Source organism: Alligator sinensis, unplaced genomic scaffold (genome assembly GCF_000455745.1).
Source record: "Alligator sinensis unplaced genomic scaffold, ASM45574v1 scaffold262_1, whole genome shotgun sequence".
Classification (NCBI taxonomy): domain Eukaryota; kingdom Metazoa; phylum Chordata; order Crocodylia; family Alligatoridae; genus Alligator; species Alligator sinensis.
Window position 1 is genome coordinate 3,467,033 of NW_005841904.1, and position 21,866 is coordinate 3,488,898.

At 45.2% G+C, this 21,866-nt stretch overlaps 1 protein-coding gene across 8 annotated transcripts in view; it reads right to left on the reverse strand.

Moving 5' to 3' along the window:
• PLCB2 (phospholipase C beta 2) overlaps window positions 1-21,866 on the reverse strand; it is a 62,305-nt gene that overhangs the window by 28,306 nt on the left and 12,133 nt on the right. For 3 of the 8 annotated variants that reach the window (XM_025197764.1, XM_006018532.3, XM_025197769.1), the window contains 11 exons: window positions 16,415-16,555; window positions 15,820-15,899; window positions 15,096-15,149; window positions 12,149-12,224; window positions 8,087-8,187; window positions 6,542-6,708; window positions 5,944-6,090; window positions 4,257-4,414; window positions 2,028-2,110; window positions 1,407-1,491; window positions 273-435 (listed from right to left, as the gene is read on the reverse strand). In XM_025197764.1, coding sequence (XP_025053549.1) covers window positions 273-435; window positions 1,407-1,491; window positions 2,028-2,110; window positions 4,257-4,414; window positions 5,944-6,090; window positions 6,542-6,708; window positions 8,087-8,187; window positions 12,149-12,224; window positions 15,096-15,149; window positions 15,820-15,899; window positions 16,415-16,555 — 1,255 coding nt within the window. The remainder of the gene's footprint in view (window positions 1-272; window positions 436-1,406; window positions 1,492-2,027; window positions 2,111-4,256; window positions 4,415-5,943; window positions 6,091-6,541; window positions 6,709-8,086; window positions 8,188-12,148; window positions 12,225-15,095; window positions 15,150-15,819; window positions 15,900-16,414; window positions 16,556-21,866) is intronic. The other 5 variants (XM_025197767.1, XM_025197766.1, XM_025197765.1 and 2 more) reach the window with 3 other exon arrangements.

The following is a 21,866-nucleotide window of genomic DNA, read 5'->3' on the forward strand; positions in this document are numbered from 1 at the left end:
ACTCTTTCCTGCCTATGCAGGGGGTCGGACTCGATGATCTATTGAGGTCCCTTCCGACCCTAGCATCTATGAATCTATGACTCGAGTAATTAAAGCACGTCGGAGAAGCCTCGCTGCTCATGTATAGGTGCCCATTTGCCTCACTGCAGTCCCCAAGCACACACAGGAGATCAGCTTCCCTCCAGCTAACACTGGACTGGTTTGTAATTTCTCCAAGGGGCCACCTCAACTTCTCTGAGCTGTACTAGTCCCATCCTTCTTTCATACTGTACCAGTATCATCACTATCCCCAGGGACAGGCTGGGCAGTAGCTCCAGGCTCCACATTCTTCCCTTTCTTCAGAGAGTTCTGCCCAATACACTGGTTCTTTTTGTTTTTAATCAGGATTTTGCCCAGTAGATCCTGAGGGCTTGGCAAGGGAGCTCCCGGGTTCAGCTATAACAGAGAAAACATCAGATTGATTTTTCTCCTCTAGAGAAACAGAGCTCAAATGCTCAGCTGCCCACCTGAATCCTTCCTCTCCCTGTCTGCCTGAACCATCTCTACCCACTTGTCTCCTTCAGTATCTTCATCCACCCAACTTCCCATACCTCACAGCATCTCTGTCCACTGTAACCCTGTACAAGTTCCAAGGCATTATTGCTTTTAGACCCTGCCCACCCTTTCACACTCCACTTTCTATGCCTTGCTATGCATTGTCTTGCTGTAGATAGAAAGATTTTTGGGAGAGGGGCAGTGTCTCATTAACTCTCTGTAAAGTGTTGTATACATTTATGGCATGGGCAAGGTAAGAATGTTTGTATGGATTATGAAAACATAATGGTTCCTGGAAAACATCTCTTGGTACATGCAAACTGCACGTGCAGACATTTTTCTGGACCTATGCTCAGCTGCTTTTCACATGCAGCTTCCTACCTGACTCTACTTGCATATGTACATTTCATGTGTACAGCTCAGCCATCTAGGGTCAGATTCTGAAGTTGATGGAGTCACTTTGGACTTGCAGGGATGTAAATGAAAGCAAACTTGGGCCCCTGATTTAGAAAAAATCTGGCCTTGAAGTCATAAAGTTCTCCCTCTGTTCTCCAAGATGCTCAGCCACAAGCTGAGAGCTGAGCTTAGTCCAGCTCTCTGCTCCCTTGTCTGTCAAAGTCATTGATAAGACTGGGTAGCTATACACATTTATAGGCTAACTATATAAGATATATAGACAGAGCACGCACTTTTGTGGACTAAAGCTGGCTTCATCATTTATGCCTCTACAAGCATCCTCCCACTGGTCACAAAGGACCTACACAGGAACACTGCATGGGACTGCAGGCAGCGGTGCCACATGGCACCATGAAACAGTCTTTGCATGTTGCCCTGCCCCCTAGCACAGGCTCACCCCAACATCTTCCACTTACAGGGTATTTTTCAAGTGGTTCTGTCAGCAGCATGTCCCCAAATATGGTCCTGCAGTACTCAGCCATCTTAGCTTGCTGCTTGGGTCTAATTAATAGCAAAATAAAATGCAAGTGAGGCACAGACCTACTGAGTCAGGGGAAAAAAAACATACCTAAAACCACAGCTCAGCATGGGTGCCTGTTCCCAATCATGCACCCCATGCTCTCCCCACAAAATGGCTATTCCTCCCCCGTACTCCCCCCCATCTCTCTGAAACATCTCTGCAGAACAAACACCATCTAACCCATGCTATCATCTCCATGAGGTTAGGAGTTGGGAGGGGCAGGTTTGAAAAGGAACACAGAGTGAAATTCACTGAATTCCTGTATTTTTTATCACATTCGCTCTGCAGTTTATAGCTTAGCTCTCAGTGTTGTCTCAGATTCCCTCCAAGGAAAACTTATTTCATACTGCAGTCTTAATGCTTCACCTTGCTGTCCCAAAGCACAGAGCCACCAAGCAAAACCATGTCAGCATTAGATGAAAAGGCATCGCTTGCCTTTGCCCCCTGCAGCCAACAAAGTGTTAATCCCCCCACCTCTGCTCCCCAGACATGAGTCAGTCAGCCCACAGGTACTCACGAGTCTACGTGATTCTCAAAGGACAGGATGACAGGGTAGAGAGAGGTTTTGAAAGCACTTTCTGCAATGGCTTCAATGGCATCCTGAGCAAGAGCAGACAGACAGAGGGAGTGTGTGAATATTCTTGATCATGTCCTGAGATGGACCAGTCTGGGTAGCCAGCCAACTGTCCAATCTCCACATTCATCATTTCCAGGGATTCTCTCATGACCAATAGCACCCCCCAACCCCATTTCCTTCACACATTCTTCTCCCATTTCCTCCCTTAGATTATTTTTTACTCAATTTAAACTCAACAGGTAAGTAAGTGGATGATGCTGAAGTTGTAGAATGGCCAATTTATCTCTTGCTACGTGAATGAGAATCTAAGTAAAGGAGTTTGGTGGTGTCTGGAAGGAGAATAACATTGTTTAGGATTAACTTGGAAGGGTTAGGAAAAAGTGTAAGTGACATCTGACTAAACTTCCTTTATTCTTGCTGGGACTCACACTTACCTAAACTCTCAAATGAACCCCACCTTGCCTGTAGAACCCTTGATCCTGATTGTTTAGCATTGCAGGAAACTAAAATGTGCAGCAGCTACTGACTACTGGCATTTCAGTTGCAAATACCATGGGAGTGTTCTCAGCATTAACAAGTTACTTTTTAAAATCATACTTCCTGCAAACCTCTATTAAACTACCATGAACTTCTCACTATTTTCTTCCCCATTTTTATTAACTGGCAGGTTACAGGAGCAAGTTTTCTCCTTTGCAATTACTGGTCTCCTCTTGCTTCAGTCATTCAATGACATCACACAATCCATTGCATATGCATGATAGTACTTGGATTGCAGGTTAAATTTGCTGGGCCATATTCAGCTCCTGTGTAGGCCTGAAGAAGTCAGTGAGAACACTCCAGGGATGAACTTGGCCCCGTGACTTCACCCCATGCCAAGAAAAGCTCCTGATTTGGCAAGCAGTTTATGTCTGAGGATGGCTGCTCCAATACCACTACAGGGGGTTACACGAGCTACATTTCAGAGGAAGCTGCTTCAGGTTCAGAGGATGAGAGGGTGCCAATGAAGTTATTAGAAACCTGGGGCTCAAAGAAGGGGACAAGCAGAAGGGGAGATCCATGTATGGTATAAAACTAAAATCCAGGTGCATGAGGGATTAACAGGCCATAATTTCATCTGGAGGTTCATTCACAGAGTTTGGCAGAACCCCTTCATGCAATCAGAGCTCCTGTAATGCACAGTTATCATTATCTTCCCTATTTCTTGTGCACTGTTATGCAAAAGCAACAGTAATATCACAGGATCTAGAATGGGAAATTATTGGTGCTGAATCTGACAGGCAGATGAATGTGCTTAGTCATTAACAGAGACATGGTTTGTTTTTTCGCACGCAAATGTCTTAGAAATAATGAAGTGTAGGAATGAAGAAAAACACAGTATAAGGACAGAGAAGAGCTTCTAAAACTTGGTTCCTGTCTGGCTGGGTATGGGTTCCTTACAATGTTGCTCAAAGGGATGCAGAGGAAGGAAGTATGGTCCAGTGATTGTAACTTTTTGTGATTAAAGCACTAAAACTTCAGAGGGAAAAGTGGGGGTAGCCTGGGCTGTGTCCCTTTTAGCCATGCATCTTGGGACTAATATTCAGGGAACCTGCATGACAAAACCACAGAATGGTTGCTGTCCCACTGAGTGTAAGCTGTACATGCATGAAGCATGGAAATGACAAAGAAACAACCTCCTAAGTGCCACTTACAGTTGCACACAAATCTGCTGTTGTCATCAGCCTGGCTGTTTGACAACTCCTATTCTCTGTTAACACTCACAACTCTTGGCTGCAGAGAGGCCTTGCTAGTTATCTTTTCTCTGAACTCATCATTCCATGCACACACCCACCCACTTAGAAACGCCAGCCAGCAAGTGCTCATCCACGCAACCAGACACATATCCCTCTGCCTGGCTCCTTTCCAGCTCTGGCAGCTCAAACATTTCCCCTCATTTATTCCTATCCCTCTACTTTTCACCTCCTGATTCACCACCCCACGCATCACACCATCCTGTTTAATACCAGCTCATCTACCTGTCTATCTCACCAGTCATGCAGCTTTGCTTCTTACCCATCCATGCCCCAGCCCAACTGTTTTCTATTTCACTCACCCATATATCTTCCTAATGTAGATAACATTACAAATTCAGGCAGAAAAAATAATCTATGGGGACAATCCTATCTTTACCTTGAACAGAATTTCAGTGGTCATAGTAAATCCATGGGTGATGATGGGCTCCTCATCTGGAGGGCGACCCTTCCAACAGTCCAGCTCCACACAGCGACAGCCAGCCAGCAGGGTCTGACGGTACATTTCAGAAGAGGAGTTGCCAGAAAACTGGCCAGCTGCAACAGGGCAGAAGGAGAAAAGATTCTTGTTTCCATGTACTCATGTAAAAACATTCTTCTGAGCTAGGAGTAAAAAGGGGAAACAGAGCTCTAGGCACTTCCTGAGTGAGTATCCCCTTCAGATTGCACAGTTAAATTTAGGTAACTGCATCCTGAAGCCCTACTTAACCCCTTCTCCTATTGCATGCTGTGTCCCCATAACTACATGCTTACTCTCTGTATTGAGGGGATGGAATACTGGTAGATATGCACCTGCCTCATCCTCCGGGGGGTACATGGCCACCCTGCCATTTGGGAAGGATACATAACTGGATCATGAGGGACTTACACCTGCCCCCTTGCTAGGCCTGCTTTCATAACTATGGGGTTATACACCTGCCAGCTGCTTGGGAAGGCTGCCTGCCTCATTACACATCAGAGTGCATATATCTGTCCAACTTTGTAGGTTAGTGGGGTGGTTGGGGAGAGGAGACGTCACCTTCCTTTGAAGTACTGGACATAAAACTCCCAGCCTTAGCTGTGGATAAAGTGGGAGGCAATGATGCTCCTGCTGGTACTAGAAAACTCAGAGGTTCCTGGTTAGCTCTTGCTGCTCCACTCAGGGTCATATCAATCACTGATTTTGGGGTCAGACTGGCACAGATAGTTGAGGTTTGTGCTGTCCTTTGCAGCATAGGAGGGTCCTTTTCCTAGGATCCTCTGAGCATGTATTAATCAACTATTTCTGTGCTGTTGCAGCAGCAAAACATTCACGGTGTTCTCCTCTCCTCTGCTCTAACCTGTGGTTTATTATACCATGTTTTGGTGTTTCTGGATTGTGCACTGTAGTTGCATGTAAGGTTTTGTGTGGACCATTTTTAGAAATCTTTGGGTAAATGGCTTGCTGCAAATGGAGGGGGGGGCAGACTTGATGGTCCAAGAGCTGTCTGTGTTCATATTATACATCAACCAAGGGGATAAGTAAGTGCCAAGAGAGAGGAGAGTGGCACACTTCTGCCTAGCAACTCCTGCAGGATATACACACTTCTGAGACAGACATACACACCTAGCCAGCCATTTAGGAACAATGTGAACCTCATATGATATCCATGCCTGTCCCTGAACTCAAATGAAGTGAACCTATGATCTTGCATTGCAACAAGGCTGGGGGTATGAAAAGATCCTTGCTATTTGTTCAAGGGTGAAGAGCTGCTCTCCCACCCTGCACTGAGAATGACACATGCCCTCAGAGAAAGGTCATTCACACACAAAATCCATCAAAAAGAAGTGAAATTCAACTCAAAGAAGACTGGGATGAGTGATTAAGTTATACTTAGGTCCCTTTTGCTTTGGCCAACATCACATGGGCCTGTCTTTTCTACAGAGCAAGCTTGTTCTTTTCAGTCCTAACAAGCTGAATAGCTGCCCAATGTATTTGGCATCTGGGGCAAAACCCACCCCTGGTGCTGGTATATGCATGTGATACTAGACATCTTGGAAGCTGTGGGGTAGGATCAAGGAACCTGTGCCAACCAGTGGGCAGATACCTGTTAAATAGGTGTTGTGCGATGAGTTGATGAAGTAATGTGAGAGTGGCTGGCTCATGTCCTGGTACGGAATCACTTTGTCCAGTGCTACCACACTGTTCTCAGAACCACAAAGGAACCAGACCATTCCCTCTGGAGATAACTGCCCTGCAGGGAAAACAGAGCTATTAATGGCACTGAAAGAATGAGACCCAGGCCCCTTACTGAGCACTTGCCGGAATTAGGTTAGCTGCTTCCTGACACTGTGGGAAAACTTGGTGTAGCATGCAGTGAGAGATTCTTCCTGGCTTCCCTGCTGTTTTATGCACACATCTCTGTGCAATAATAAAGGGAGTCTATTTGGACTGTAGCAACTTTGATCTTTATTTTATTGGCAGAGTATTCAGTGAGGCTGCTTAGAGCCATAAGGTGCATTGTGTGTTCAGAGCTGTTGTAAAATTCCCCAAGCACATGGAGCTTCCTGATGTTACCCTCCAAATCACACCCCCAACATTTTTTTCAAATCTACAGGGTACCTGAAGATAGTTACACCTGCCTCTTCCCTCCCCCTAGCACAGGGACACTAAAGAAAGGGGCCAGTGTGCTGATCAAGACTCACCTCGCTGGATGTTGATCCCACTGGGTTCATATTTCTCTATTAGGCTCTGCACCTGCTCAGGTTTGGCAGGTGGGAAAAGGATATCATTGAGGCGGGAATCTCGCTGTTTCTTGTTGATAAACTTTGCCAGGTGCTCTTTGGTCATGTAGGGCTTGGCTTTCAAATGGCTATGGACAAACAATGAGAAAGGAACAGAGAGAGGGAGCATATTTTTTGCATTACTGAAAAACTCCCCTGATAGCAATGAAACCCAGACTGACCCCTCCTGCCACTGGCCATGTGCATGCATTCCTTTGGACTCTCACCCATTCCCAATTTCTCTCTGCAAATCTTTCATGCTCACTCGGTCTTTCAGTATTCTTTTCTCATCTTTTATATTTTAATTTCTTAACAATGTTTATTTAGCTCTGGGGAAAGGCTAGACTGATTGGGGACCCAGGTCCTGGTTTTCAGAAATGACCAGCAGTTTTTGGTGCCTCAAGTGTTTTGTGCCTGACTTGAGACACTACAAAGGGGCCTCAATTTCAGCATCTGCCAAGTGCTTGCCCTTTGAAAATCAAGCCCATTTAAGTCGACACAAGTTTGTAGACATACATCACTGGTCACTTGTGAAAGTTTTAGTTGAATGTTCTCTTTCTACTGCAGAGGTCCTGTCATAGGACTGCTGAGAGAATTGGCAAGTCTAGGGCCAGGGTGGTGCTATGAGGTGGTTTGGATTTTGACAAGGTCCCAAATGACCTTCTTGTAAAACAACTCAGTGCAAGCTTCCCCACATACTCACTCCAACATGCCTCACTTTGCCCTGGAGCAACCACCTCTAGCAGTGAGAGGATACTTCAGTCTCTGTGACCCAGTGGGTGCATCTACGTGTGTGCTTTACTGAGGAGTACATTAATTAGATCTGCAGTAAAGCGTCAAAATCTGTATGTGTATTAGGGCACAGTAAACTAATTTACTCTGCTGTAAGATAGTACTGCCAGGGACAGTATCATCTTATGGCAAAGAAAGTAACTGCTGAAATGCATGTGTAGACAGTGACTATGGCTGGCTGGGACATGAGGGTGCTAAAGTGCGGGAGCTGCCTGCTCCCTAACCATATGGCTCTGCCCTTTAGCACCCTCATGCCCCAGCCAGCCCCTCTGCCACCCAACACCACCACCCAGAGCCCAGGTCTGACCCCCCGTGCCTCTTAACAGCCTAGGGCTACTTCTCCCCAGCTCAAATTGCTGATGGCCTGAGTGCACATGTAGATGCTGCACCAAGAACAGTTTTCTCTGGTTTAAAGTGCTCCTGAGTTTATTGTGTCACCTTAATTGCATATGTAGATGCACTCAGTGAAACCTTACCCTCTCTGTTTAGACTGCATATGAAGAGGCTAACTGCACAGCTGTTTATGACACAGACACCTGCCTCCTGGGTCACTTCATACAGACCAGTAACTGCTTTTTAAAAGTAGAGTATTCTCCTTCCTTTATTGCCCCCCTGTTTGTCTGTCTCTTTCCCTCGTAAAACAAGGCCTGCCCCTACAGCATCACAGAGACTCACTGGGAAGTGAATATCTCATCAATCTCTGGCCGGGGACACAGGTTCATCAGGAAGCTTTTATACACTGGTTCAGGAAAGTCTTCTGGATTAATGGCATCATTCTGCAAAAGAAACAACATACCAGTATAATAGCTCCACGGCTGCCTTCACTCCCTTGTTATACCTCGTCATCTATAGTCTCATGTCCATGCTGTATAGTGCTTGGAGTGCTGCAGTTTGCAAGAGTGTGCATTAGGAAGAGCACACACCAACCGCAGAGACCTCCTCAGCCTGACGAAGGGTTTTGAAACTTGAAAGCTTGCTATACATTTTTTCCAACTATTTAAGTTGGTCTAATAAAAGGTATCAGATTCACCCAAAGAACCTGCCTATGTCTGCTTATGTCCTTATACCAACATGGCTACAACCTACACCCCATTAGTAGGCAGAGCACCTAAGGAAAAGTCATAAGGCTGTTGAGAAAAGTCTATACTAAGCTACTTCAGGGGGGCAGTTGTGTGACTGTAGCTTGGTGTTGGTCAGGGAGGCAGAGCAGTTAGGGGACAATGCACTGGTCTGGGATTCAGAAGACTAGGATTATAGTCCTGAAATTGCCACTGACCTGCTGCGAGACTTGGCAGGTCTAATGCCATGGTGGTGCTATGAGGTGGTATGAATTTTGACAAGGTCCCACATGACCTTCTCATAAACAAATTGGAAAAATGTGGACTAGATAAAACTACTATAAGGTAGACAGATAACTGGATCAATAGCTGCAAACAATGGGTAATTGTTAACTGGTCTATGTCAGAATGGCAGGAGGTTTCAAGTGGAGTCCCACAAGGGTCTGTACTGGACCCAATGCTGTTCACTGTGTTTCTTAATGTTTTGGATGTTGGCACACAAAGCTTCTTGAAGCAAGTTTGCAGATGACACAAAACTGGGAAGGATTGTGAATGTGTTGGAGGATGTGAGTGCAATTAGAAGGATCCTGACAGATTGGAAAGTTGGGCTACAACTAACAGGATGAAGCTTGATGCAGACAAATGCAAAGTGCTACACCTTGGGAGGAATAATCAAAAACACAAATATAAAATGGGTGACACCTGACTGGATGGTAGCACTATGGAAAAGAACTTGTGAGTCTTGGTAGATCGATCACAAACTCAATATGAGTCTGCAGTGTGAGGCAACCACACAAAAGATGAATGTGGTTTTGGGCTGCATCAGTAGAAGAATTAGGTGCAAAACACAGGAAATGATAGTGCCTGTCTGTTCAGTGCTACTTAGGCCTCATTGAAGTACTGTGTACAGTTCTGGGCTCCACATTTTAAAAAGGATGTGGAGAAGTTAGAAAGGGTCTACACTCAGTCAACAAAGATGATAAGGGGTTTGGAAAGCAGCCATATGAGGAGAGCTGAAGAAGCTAGGTATGTTCAGCTTGTGGAAAAGGCACTTAAGAGTTGACATGATAGCAGTCTTCAAATAACTGAAGAGCTGCCACAAAGAAGAGGGAAAAGACCTTTTTCTCTGGCTGCAGACAGGAGGATGTAGACCAGGGGCGAGCAATTATTTTGGGCGGAGGGCTGCTTATTGAGTTTGGGCAAGCCATTGATGGCTGTATGGATAACCCTGCCCCTTGACAGCTGCCCCACTCCCTGATTGCCATCATGGGACCAAAAGTCCTGCCCCCTAACCCCTGACCTTTGCCACCAGAAGTCCCTCCCCTTGCCCCCAGGAATTACTCCTTTCAGCAAGGGGTTTTGCCATCTCTGAACCAGAAAAATACCAAATTATATTCTAAAAATCAAACATGTACTATGACATTCATTAATTTAATTTCAAAACATTTTTTTGTCCTGATTTACATGTGTTTGTGTAGTGTACATGGAGGTGATTGTACAATAGCTTAAAATGAAGTCTTACTCTTGTATATTGTTGGGGGGTACATGGGCAGAAGAATGGACATAGGTTTGTGGGTATGTGGGGTGTGGGGGAAGGGGTGTATGTGGGTGGTTATGGGTTTTGTGGGGGCTTTGAGTGTGTGGGGGAAGGGTGGCTAGGGAGGGTTGTGGCTTGCATGGAGGGGGAGGGTTTGCCCACAGCTCACCCCTGCAGCAGGCAGAGCCCCCGCCAGTGCTCCTGCAAGCCCAGGCTGTGTTTCTGCCACTCCTGGCCCCAGGGCACTGGTGTGGACCTGTGATCCTGCTTGCTGCCACTTGCCCCCCGTCTGCCACTGCTGCCTTTCTCCTGCCGTTTCCCCCGCCCCCCCACTGCTCCGGCATCATGTCCCAGCTGCTCCCACCGTCCTAGTGCTGCAGCTGGAAACCACATGGTGCCAGAGCACAGCGGGCAGGGGGGAGCAGGGAAATGGCAGTGGCAGGCAGGGGAAGGGGTAGCAAGCAGGTGCTCAGAGCACAGAGACAGCTGGACAGGAGAGCAGGGCCTGGGCCTGGAGCAGGGATGGACAGGAGAGCGGGGCGGGGCCTGGGCCTCAGGGCCAGTGCTGGAGGGGCCCAGAGTGGGGCGGCAGGAGCATGGAGCCAGGCTGCCAGGGGCTCTATGGAGCTAGGCTGTGCTGCTCAAGCTGGGGGGTGGAGGGAGCCACTCTGGCTCCATAGAGCACCTGGCAGCCTGGGCCCTGTGCTCCTGATGCCCAACTCTGGGTCCTTCTGGTGCTGGCCCTGGTGTACTGCTCAGGCCCCATCCTCCCACCTGGCTGTTGCTATGCTATGCGCACCTGCTCGTTGCACTTCCCCCCTACCTGCTGCAGTCATTTCCCTGCTCCCCCTTGCATGCCTGCTGGTACCATGTGGTTCCCAGCTGCAGCACCAGGACCGCAGGAGCCAGCCTGGCTGGCCCTGAGGACTGGGGCAATCACCCACACTCCTCCCCTGCCTCCCTCCCTTCCTCCTTCTTATCTGTATTTCCCTCAGAATGAGGGGGCAGCAACAGTCCAAGGCCAGAAGCCTCTAGCAGCCTGTGCTAGGCAGAGGTTTCTGGATGGGGCGCATGGGGAGGAGGAGGGCGGCACCAGGCCAGACTTGTTGCTGTGCCTGTTTAGTTCTGCCACCAGCTCCCCCTGGGTCCTACGTCCCCAGCAGCTGTCATCTTTGACAGGCAGTCAGGGGCAGATAAATATTAATTTTCTAAAATTTTTAGGGGCCCCGCGGGCCAAATAGAATGGCCTGGGGGGCCGGATTCAGCCCGCAGGCCATATTTTGCCTACCCCTGATATAGACCAATGGCTTGAAGTTCCAGCAAAGTAAATTTAAATCGGATATCTGGAAAAACTTCTTCATTGTTAGAACAGTGAGGCAGTGGACAGACTGACTAGAGAAGTTGTGGACTCTCCATCACTGGAGATGTTCAAGAAGAGGTTGGCCAGCCACTAGTCGGAGATGATCTATGTGTACTTATGCCTGTGTTCTACCATGGCCATTTCCCATGCTTCTGAGCTTTACTGGTTGCCCCTGCCCCCTTTGTGCTCTATGCCACATTGTTTTTAAGCCTTCCTCAGAGGCCAAGGCTGGGGACTTTGACTGGAGTGTGCCAATGCTCCTGCTGGGATCAAAGTCAGAGGTTCCTGCCTAGAGGGTTTTGCTCCTCCATTCAGGATCAAACTGATTGCCATATTTGGGGTCAGGAAGGAATTTTACCCCACAGTTGGATTGGTATGGACTGTGGGGGTTTTTGTCTTCCTCTGTAGCAGGGGACGTGGCCCTTTACCCAGGACCTCTTGAGCCTATATTGACAACATTTTATAAAAGCAGGTCATTGGCTGCTGTGGTTCCCCCACTTTACCTGTGGCTGGTTTTATGGTACTCTTATGTAGAGTATAGATTATGGTTTGTATGGGATTCTTTGAATAGGGATGATCCTGTCTCAAGCAGGGGGTTGACTAGATGACCTCTGGAGGTCCATTCCAGCCCTTCTTCTCTATAACTCTGTGACTCTATATAGTATCAGAGGGGATGGATAATTGTTCTCTTCATGGATAACAGTATCACTGTCAAGAGGACAGTAGCAGTGAATACATTTTTCTGAAGTTATGGAGAATTTTGACCATAATGAAATACTCACCTTGCCCTTTGGAAGGTGACAGGCACTTAAAGCTGCTTCTACCCTTTTCCTGTCTGCAGGAAACATCTGAAAAATGCTAAGAGAAAAAAGGGCAGTTAGAACAAAATGTAGTAAAGCAATATGGGAAAAGCAGTCAGGGAGCGTGGGTTGGGGACCTGGGAGGTGCAGACCCTGAGATGGGCTAGGACAATGTGAGATATGGACAAGAGGCTGCATTACAAAACTGGGTCACAGTGAGAGAACAGATACTCAGAGAGACATGTTCCAATTGCTGTGGCCTAGTCTTTCACAGGCAGTATCTCCGCTGCTGCTTTCCGTTCAGAGGTTGCATCATGAAAGACTAGCTGGGGATCTTCTAGTAGCCCTCTTGCTGTTGGCTATAATGGGGACACACTGGACTAGCATAAACCACACCGTTTCATTGCCTAGTCCTGCCCCTTTTTGGAGTTGCACTGACCATTGATAGGTCCACAGTATCCGGGAGCATGTGGCTGCCTTGTGCCACAACCTTGCTATAAAACACTTTCCACCATGGGGCTATGCATCCTGCTATCGAAGGCAATAGCCATTGTCAATTAGGGATGAATTTGGCTTTGTACTGAATTGAAAGCTTTTTTTTTTCTCTAAATTTGCTGCTAGTGAACTGTGCTAGGCTAGTCTGTCCAGCAGACCAAAATCCTTTATGCAAACAGAGAGCAAATTCGACACGTGTGCAAAGGGGCTACTGCGATGTATGGATATGAACTGTTGCTGCAGAAGTCCAAGCAACTTCCATTTTGAAAAGAAAGGTACCAGACAGGGAGGGCAGACAGACTCCAGTGGGCTCAGATTACTGTGGGTCCCTACTGCTGTGCTACATAACATTAAAATAAAAATAACTTAACAGTTAAATATCATCTCATCCTGCCTTAATAAAAACAGTGCAGTACAGGCAGCAACAGTGGCTCTCTCACAAAGGTTAATTCAGATTTCATGTCTGTTCAGCTGTTGGGGCCTTTTGGCTGCTAACAGCCAACAAGGGTAACAATAATGTGTTAAATGTGGTGGTGTGTAAAACTGGAAGGGGACTGAACTCAACAGACTCATTTTATATCGGTCACCAAATGGCTATCATGGCAAGAACTGTAGTGACTTGGGGCTAGATTTTTAAACATATTTCTATGCCTCAGAATTCAGGAAAGCACTGAATGAGATCTTCAAAAGCACCTAGGCCAAGGCAGTTTTGGAAATCCCACTAAGCTCCTGCCTACATGTGTAGGTGCCTAAGCACTTTCGAACACTTGGCTTTTAGTCTGTATTTGAACATTTGCTGGAGCAGTTTTACTGCATTTGACTCATTCTCAGCTCGTTCACACATAACAATTAGAATATACCAGTTGCTGCCCTTTTGAAAGGGCTCCAAAAATTCTTGTGTCTGCACCCTTAGTGAGGCAATGTTTTATAGAGAGCACCTTACATCTACTCCCTTTAAAAATCAGGCTGCTGTTGGACATTTGGGAGAAGCACAATATGCAAGCACAATTTTTTAAAAGCTTGTTAATTGAGGAACAAACTGTTTTCTCCCTGTATTAACACTGGCTGGTTGCATTTTAAAGACTGATTTAAAGAACTCTTCCCTAGGATGATTAATTAATTAAGGGACTATACGTTTTTAAAAGCCTGTTGATCATGTGATGGTTTCTGACAGATTGAATTTCTGGTGCAGTTTTTTTTGTTTTAATTATTAAGGAATAATGATCAGCCATCCAGTGAAATGGGTAGCTGGCACAGATTCTGCTGGTAAGAATGAAGCAATATAATACACAGCAGGTACTGCATTTATTACAAATGATTAGCACTTGCCTCTTGTGGTGTTATAGCAAGGCACAAAGCCAAAGGCAGAGCAATTTTAAACTTCCTAGTATGGCCCCATAAATGCAATGATTGTGCTGCCGTATTGCTAATATAGAAGAAAATATATATGCAGACAGGAGAATTTAATCCTTCACTTCAGCCCTTCTGCACTGTACCAGTTACACACATTCAAAGGGGTCATAAGGCTTCTCCTAAGAATATCTCCAGCCTGGAAAGTTTTCTATGAGAGGTACAGAATCAGCATCATACACCATCTACAGGAAGGCGCATTGCAGACCACCGGGGGAGTCACATTGTTAGCACAAGGTGGAAGAGCTGGAGCAGTGGTTCACCCCGGTCCATCTTAGCTGAATCAAAAGTTGAAGGAGGCCTAAAAGAGGAGGTAAGCTAGTCTGGCTCTTAGAAAAGAGGAGTAAAAGATACTCCTCCTGTGTCCTTGCACCAACACTAGTTCTATCACAGGGAAGAATGCAGCCTTGAGAGTCCATTCCACACACACTCAGATTGGTGCAATTCCAGAAGAACGTGGACAAACTCAGTGGAGCCACAATGCTACAAAACTGGGGGAGCCTCCAAAGACTGTGCATGTTTATAATAGAAGTCAGCAAGAAATGGGCTTGATGTTGCTGCTGTCAGTCAGGCAGAAAGCTGTTATTCATATACAGACCAAAACCAAAACCTCTTAAACATCTTTTGGGTAAAGCTAAAATGACACTTGGATCTTATCCAGCCTTAGGCTTAGGTTTGCAAAATAATATCCCAATGAGTAAGGTGTCACACAGCTCAGACCACCCCTGGTTTTGTAACAATATCTTTATTCAATGGCATAATCTCAAAGTGGCGTGGGACTTTCTCGTGCTGCAGCAGCAGGAACAGAGAGACATGGGCTACTCCTTGACCCCAGTATCCCATCCCCACCTTGGGAAGCAGCCATGAGTCTGAAGTTTCCATCCCCACCTCTCAGGGTAAGGCCAAAGTGTTCAGGTCGAGACTTCTGGGTGCAGCTAGAACATCAGGCAGAGTCTAACCTCACCCACCCGCTCTACCTTTGACCCGACCAGGTCTGTGATAAGATGTAAATTCCTGTACTCACTTTCTGACAGGAATTTTCCCTTCTGGATTGAGCTGCATCTTCAGCTTCACCAGTCTATGAAAAAGAGCAGGCAGGTCAAGAATACACTTGTATAATGTTCCCAAGCTGTGTGTGTCAGGGCTCAGGGAGGAGAATGTGGTTCGAAAGATTGAGAAAAACATTTGGGCATTAGTTACCAAGCAATGTCCCAGCAGACTGCAAACTGCAATTTTACCGAACAAGCAGAAGTTGGTGGGAGGGAGAGATAGGGCTCAAAAAGGGAGGAGAAAGCTAGACTGGCAGCACCGTACATGACTGATGCCTGAGAAACACCTCAAATAGGTTACTATCATTAATTATTTCTCTTTAGTGGCCAGTTAAATAATAATATTACTGTCTTGGAAGACAGATGCATCACTCCTCAGGGTTAGAGCTGTGATGCTGATGGGCATCTTACCCATACATTACACTTGGGGATTGCACTGCTTTTCTGTAATGCTGAGCACGTGCTTGGTTGGCTTCCCAAGCACTTGGGTGCTAGTCATCATCACCAGTGATGATCAGTTCACCTGCTGGCATTATAGCTGTTCTTTAGGTACTCAAGTTCAGACAAAGGATTTGTAGCTGAGCTGTAGGAGCAGGTGACTGCCAGGAGTCTGCATGGACATTGCTGCCTGTACAGACAGAAGCAGAAGAAGCAATAGGCTGCAGGTCTGAAAAACAGTATTAACTGGAAGCCACTTACATTTTCTCCAGGAAGGTGTAACGAGAAGCATTGTATGTAAGTGGGTTTCTAACGATGGCCATGATATCCGCAGCCCAGCTCTGGGAACAAACCATAGCAAATGGCTGAAGCAATGAGATGTAAGAAAACTGCAAAAACTAACACCTAGAGCACCTCAGTCTGAATGGGGCCACTTGTCTGCCCTAGCCCAGGTTTTGTCTACAACAAGGAGCACTGCTCACTTGCTGGTCTCTAACAACTACCTGGTTAGGGTGGAACTAATTTCACACTCCTGTTTCCTGTCACAGACTTATAATGCAAGTTAGAATTCACTTGCCCATCTCCTTCAGCTCTGTTAATCTATGTTAACTTCAGGGGAGATGAGGATGAAGTAAATCAGCAGATGCACCCTATTTTCTCCATCTGCATTTCTGTTTGCAGGGACTCCAGCTTGGAGCACTGTATTCCTTTCTCTCACTGAAACCCTACCCTTCTCTCTTGCTGCTAGCGAGCTCTTCAGCTGCACTAACACTTGTCAGCTATACAAACACCACTTTGCCCTGTGCCATGACTCTAGGATGTGCCTGGTGGCCCATTTCCCTCAGCCTAGGGATACCTTGCCAACATTCTCTTTGTAGGAGACAAAGTTTTGAAAGGTGAGATCCACCAGGTCAGGGCCAGACACGATAGTCAGAGTCTTGAGCAGGAAGTTGTTGTCTGGGAAATCCAGGTTAAAAACCTCTCGGAGCTTCTGGCTCTGCAAAGGAGAGTACCCAGTCATTCCCAAATAGATATGACTTAATGGTAGGTATCAAGCAAACTCCCCCACAAAAAGCCTTCTCCCCTAACCAAAATCAGTGAACCTCTTTGGTAGTTGGACAAGGCTTAGATGGTCTTTGTTATGGTAGGCCCTGCATTTCTTGGGTCAAGCAGGAATATGGAGGGCCAGATGAATTGCTCTAGTAACTTGGGATTTCACTCAGGCACACACCTGATAATTTTTTTTCTTGCAAGATTTACATCCCAAACTTGAAGACACTGCAGATGTTGTAATAGCCTGGCATGCTGACATACAGTGAGATAGACACCACTAATGCAAGGTTCATCATTAGACCGCTCCCCCACATACCTAATAATTGGCCTGAACACCAGATTATTGCTGTGAGCTTCACTCCAAACACCAAATCATCATCTCTCTGCAATGCAATTCATGCTGTGGGTTATGCTCTTTAAAGCTCTACATAGCCTAGGACCTAGTTATCTGAAAGATGGATTCTCCCCACTGTCCCGTACCAGCGGTTGGAATCTCTTCAGTGACATACATTGCCAGTGACTAGTTCCAAAGTTAGTCCTTCCCTTGCCTCTGTAATCTGTTCTATCCCCTCTCCAGAGCTCAAGCCTGCTAAGTGTCAGGCTTCCCTTACTGATCAAACCAATAGCTAATTACTGGACCATGTTTGTGTGGGAAATATTGATTTTTACAGAATCTCACGTAGTTATTTGGCATTACCGTGTAAAGTCTCACAGCTGCGAGGTGCTCAAATGCTGAGGCAAAGGATACCATTCTTAACAAAACAGTAAATTTAAAAGAAAAGGATGAAATTAATGCACTAAAGTCATTATATGAACGTAGATCTCCAGCCACAGCTGGACAAAGACTCATCTTGGTTCTCTTGAAGCCACTTAAAAACTAGCACAAATTTCAGAGGGAGTAGAACAGGCCCAAAGAATTCTTGTTGTATCTTGCTAAACAGCTTGTAAAATATCTAATCAGTACCATGAGTATAGTAGGCTATTTTCAGAGGGAATATTTAAGGGGATGGGGGTCTAAGCAATCTGAGTAAAATATCACACCTTATAAGTGGAAGAAGGTGAGTTGAAACACATTGGACTTCTGTAGAGTCACTTATCTCACCTCTGAATTTAATCTATTGGAAAACATATGCAAATATCTGCTTGTACTCTATGGCAATTCAAATCTCTGCTATTACTTGGCAATTCAAATCCCTACTACTGTTTTTTCTGATCCCATTTGTACTTGTAATGCCTTAGTTTCAAAACACCTCAGCATCAGCAGCTCTTAAATGCTTGTATAATGCAAATGTGCACCTATGGCACTATATATTACAGGATGGTTCATTTCACATCTTTTCAATTGTGTTTTTATGGATTTCAAGACTATTCAAAATTTAAATGAGTCTGTAATAAACAGGCATCTTTAGGAAAGATACACAAGCTAGACTTCACCCCAGGACCATGTAAACAACATCTGCTTCTTTTAAGAGGAAAGCAGCTCCTCTCATGGGGCAATTCCAAAAATCAGAATACCGTAAGTGCCTTTAAATGAGGGGAGAGTTAAGACTATGCAACATAGTTGGAAAAGTCACTCAGAGAGCTCATTTGTTTTATGAGAGAGGATGAATCTATAATATAGTACAGTCATTTTGTTTTGTCCTCTGTTTTTTTTTAAAGAGGTGTATAGTACATGCCTACACACATACACCCATCCAACCACATACACCCATTTTCCTTTTCACCACTGCATACACAGATCGGTCTCAATGGGATCAGTACACCTCTTTGATCTTCATCACAAGGAGCAATAATATGGGATTTTATATTAGGACTTTAATGCATCCCACAGACCTGATGATTGTCCACATTCTTTAACTCCAACACAGTAAATCATGAAGCCAAAACAATAGAGAAATTGCAGTTGAACACATTTCCTGTATTTGTTACACATTGTCCCCTCCTCCCCTTCCTCCCCTGTAATTTTGTGTTGCTTATCACTCGTGTAGGCTTTCTGTGGTTCACAGCAGTCTTGGCAAACTGAATGCTTTGTCACACAGAGCTGCTACCTTCATGCATCTGCTCTGCTATGCAAAATCACCACATGGAGCATTTTCAATGTCTTGATATTATGTCACCCTGGTGGAGTGGGGGCTGGGGTCAGGGAATGACTCTGGCGCATGTGGGCAGACCCATCCTCCCCAAGACCTGTCATTGATGCAGCACAGACATGCCCTCAGATTCTCATCTGTTTAGCAGGGATTATATACCTCTGAGGCATTTTATGAAGCTAAATCAATTGGCACTGGCGAGGCACTCTAATCTAATGATGATGGAGGCCCTAGGGTACCTAATGAAAGGTGTTGAGAGCTCAGACCACGCTCTCTAATCATATTGCGATAAAACTTGAGCATATCATGGTGCAGTTTCACACCACAATGAGATTATGTCATATTGCAACTGCAATGTAAAAATAGGGGCTGCCCCATATAAAGGACGATAGCACAGGACAGGACAGCCTACAATTGAAACCCCACAGCAAATGGAACAGTAGAAACAGACTTTACAGTTGCCCTTCAAAAAGCAACCACCACAGTGATTCATCTACAAGCTCTGCTCTCCCTTCTTTTCCTATTCACTTGATTTCCCTAATACCTTCACCTGTACAACCCAAATTCAGAAGCCAGGTAAGCAAATTCTCCAATGCAAATATGAGCAAAAACCCAAACCAAACCAAAGCAGAAAACAGTGCCTAGTGCAAAAGGCAGTGAGAAGAGCCTTTCTTCACATAAAACAGCAGGAAAAAAATGGCAACCAAAGATATGCCTGCACTCACAATATAGTACCAAGCAGAGGTGTATGAACAACCTTCTCACTCCAACTGATCCTCAGTTTTTTATAATGATACTCCATGCTGCCTATGCCATGGTATTTATGCAGAGCAGTCACAGGGTACTAGCTTCATAACATAACAGAGGAATCTGTGCTGAACATGTCCAAAGAAAAGTCAAGCCCAGGAGTAGATATAAAACTCATGCTCATGATGTTAATGCCTTAATAGTACGTAATGAGGCTTATTGTTGGGTTTTCCCTAATTCTTGATATGGTGAAAGCTGTCCTAATGCCAAATGTACTCAGGGCTTGTAGCTCAAAATCCTCACAACACTTTACAGCTCTGAGAGCATAGGCAGCTGCCAGACAGCTGAGGGAAGTGGTCCTTCTAGCAGTATGGGAGCTGGAGTGGGACACGCATCAATCTTCACAAGAAACCCCTGCCATGTCTCTAGAATCTGCCGTAAGTAGGGTTCATGGATTAGAACCAAAGATTCTGGCACTACCACCATTAGTAGCTTCTTCTGCCATTTCAGGCTAAAATTCAGAATCATAGGAGTGGGGGACATGCAACAAAAATCAACCTCCATTGAACAGTGCTCCTTATTTTCCCTTTGCCTTTGAAAATGAGTCTATGGATTCTCTATGGAATCTATCCATATCTCTATGGAATCTCTATGGAATCTCAAAATGAGTCTATGGATTATGGACACAAGCTTGCATCTCTTGCATTCACAGGAGTGTGTGCCTGCATAGCCTTCAGTCATAAGTCACCCCTTTTGGGCCTACAGCTCATGGACTGTTCAAGTCCTGTCCAATCTAAAGACTGCATTTGTACCCGTTGCTGAAAATACTCAGTGGCCATGTCTACATGAGACGTTGACTGCACAGTCATTACTGCGCAGTCATTTCGTACTGGAGTCATTGCACAGTAGTGTTGTCAAACAGGTTTTGGGTGAGGCTGACTGCACGGTAGCTTGTTACTACTGCATAGTCGCATTGCATCATGCTTCCTGCCACATGATGCGACTGTACAGTAGTAATGAGCTACTGCGCAGCAGTGTCTTATGTAGATGTATGAGCTATTCCACAGCTCAAGTTGTTGCCTTCCATCTGAGATGTTAAGCGCAAACCTGTTTTACCTCCATAAGAAGGTGGCACTGGGTTTACAGTCACTGCTTTGCCACTTTCTAATCCAATGCATAGAAAGAACTCTTTATAGCACTTTGAGATATCCCGTGGACAATATGAAACACTCTCTAATGCTAGTGAATCCCAACCTTTATTGGTTCATGTACACAGCACTGTTCACCTTGTGAACAATGGATGTCTGAAATACCACATGTGAATGTCTGCTTTATGCAAGTATATTTCAGGCCTTAATAGTTTAACTATTAACCGTGTCAAGTATTTCTGGATTGTATTAAAATAAATGCCTATGGAAGCCAAAAATGTTTGATTATAAGGAGGAGTAACCAGAAAAGAAGAATTCAGTTTCATGAAAAATGTTAATGGTTCAAGATTTATTTGGAAGCAGAATGATGCCATGATTATTCAAAATGTTGGCATATAAATGAGAGAGAAAGAGACAAAAAGTCAATAATCCGGGGGTACAGGCACCACAATAAGATTATGCCAGGTGACTTGGCTGTGAGAAACAGATATTTGAGTCTGTGTTCTGGCAGAGTGCTTCATCTACTAGACTACTGGCTCTGCTGGGACCTGTCTCTATCCGTGTGATCAGAAATCCCATTCTGGATTTGGGAAGCAAGTTTCATCAAAACAAGTGCTAGGCCATGACAAGTTTTTGTTTCAATGAAAACAATTATTTTCAAATTAAAAACCTTTCACAGGAAGTTCCCAACCAGCATTAATTATAACATCTGTCAGACAGTGCATCAAAAAGAAACAAAGTGAAACAGCCACTACTGTTATTTATGTTTTTCATGTTACTCAAATTAAAACAAATGGCTTACAAATAACTTCTTAAAATGCTCTGGCATGCTGCTGAACTGCACTCAGTGACATTTTATCTTGTTTAATTTGCATTCAAAGTTGCTGCTTATTCTTGTCCGGATTAGTGTTGAACCTGAGCCAAAGTTCACCCCACCTGTCTTTGCATATAGTGTAAATCAAGGAAAATACAAAATATCAGGAGCAGTCCGCAGAGGAAACAAGATATTGCCATTAATAGGGAGAAGATGCGTTGGATGCGGGGGATGGGGGCGTGTTTTCAGATGTATGCATTCAAAACTGCAAGTGGGAGCCCTGGGTGTTGCATATATGTCCTAACGTGAATTCACACTGAAACAATGTGATGTAGAGGTGCGGGACAAGGATGTTGAAGGGGCTTGGCTGAATGGGCAGGGCCTTCCCTGGGCATTAGGCAACTTCAGCTTCTGAAGGCCTCTTGGGAAGGAAGGATTGTCCAGGAGGTCAGAACC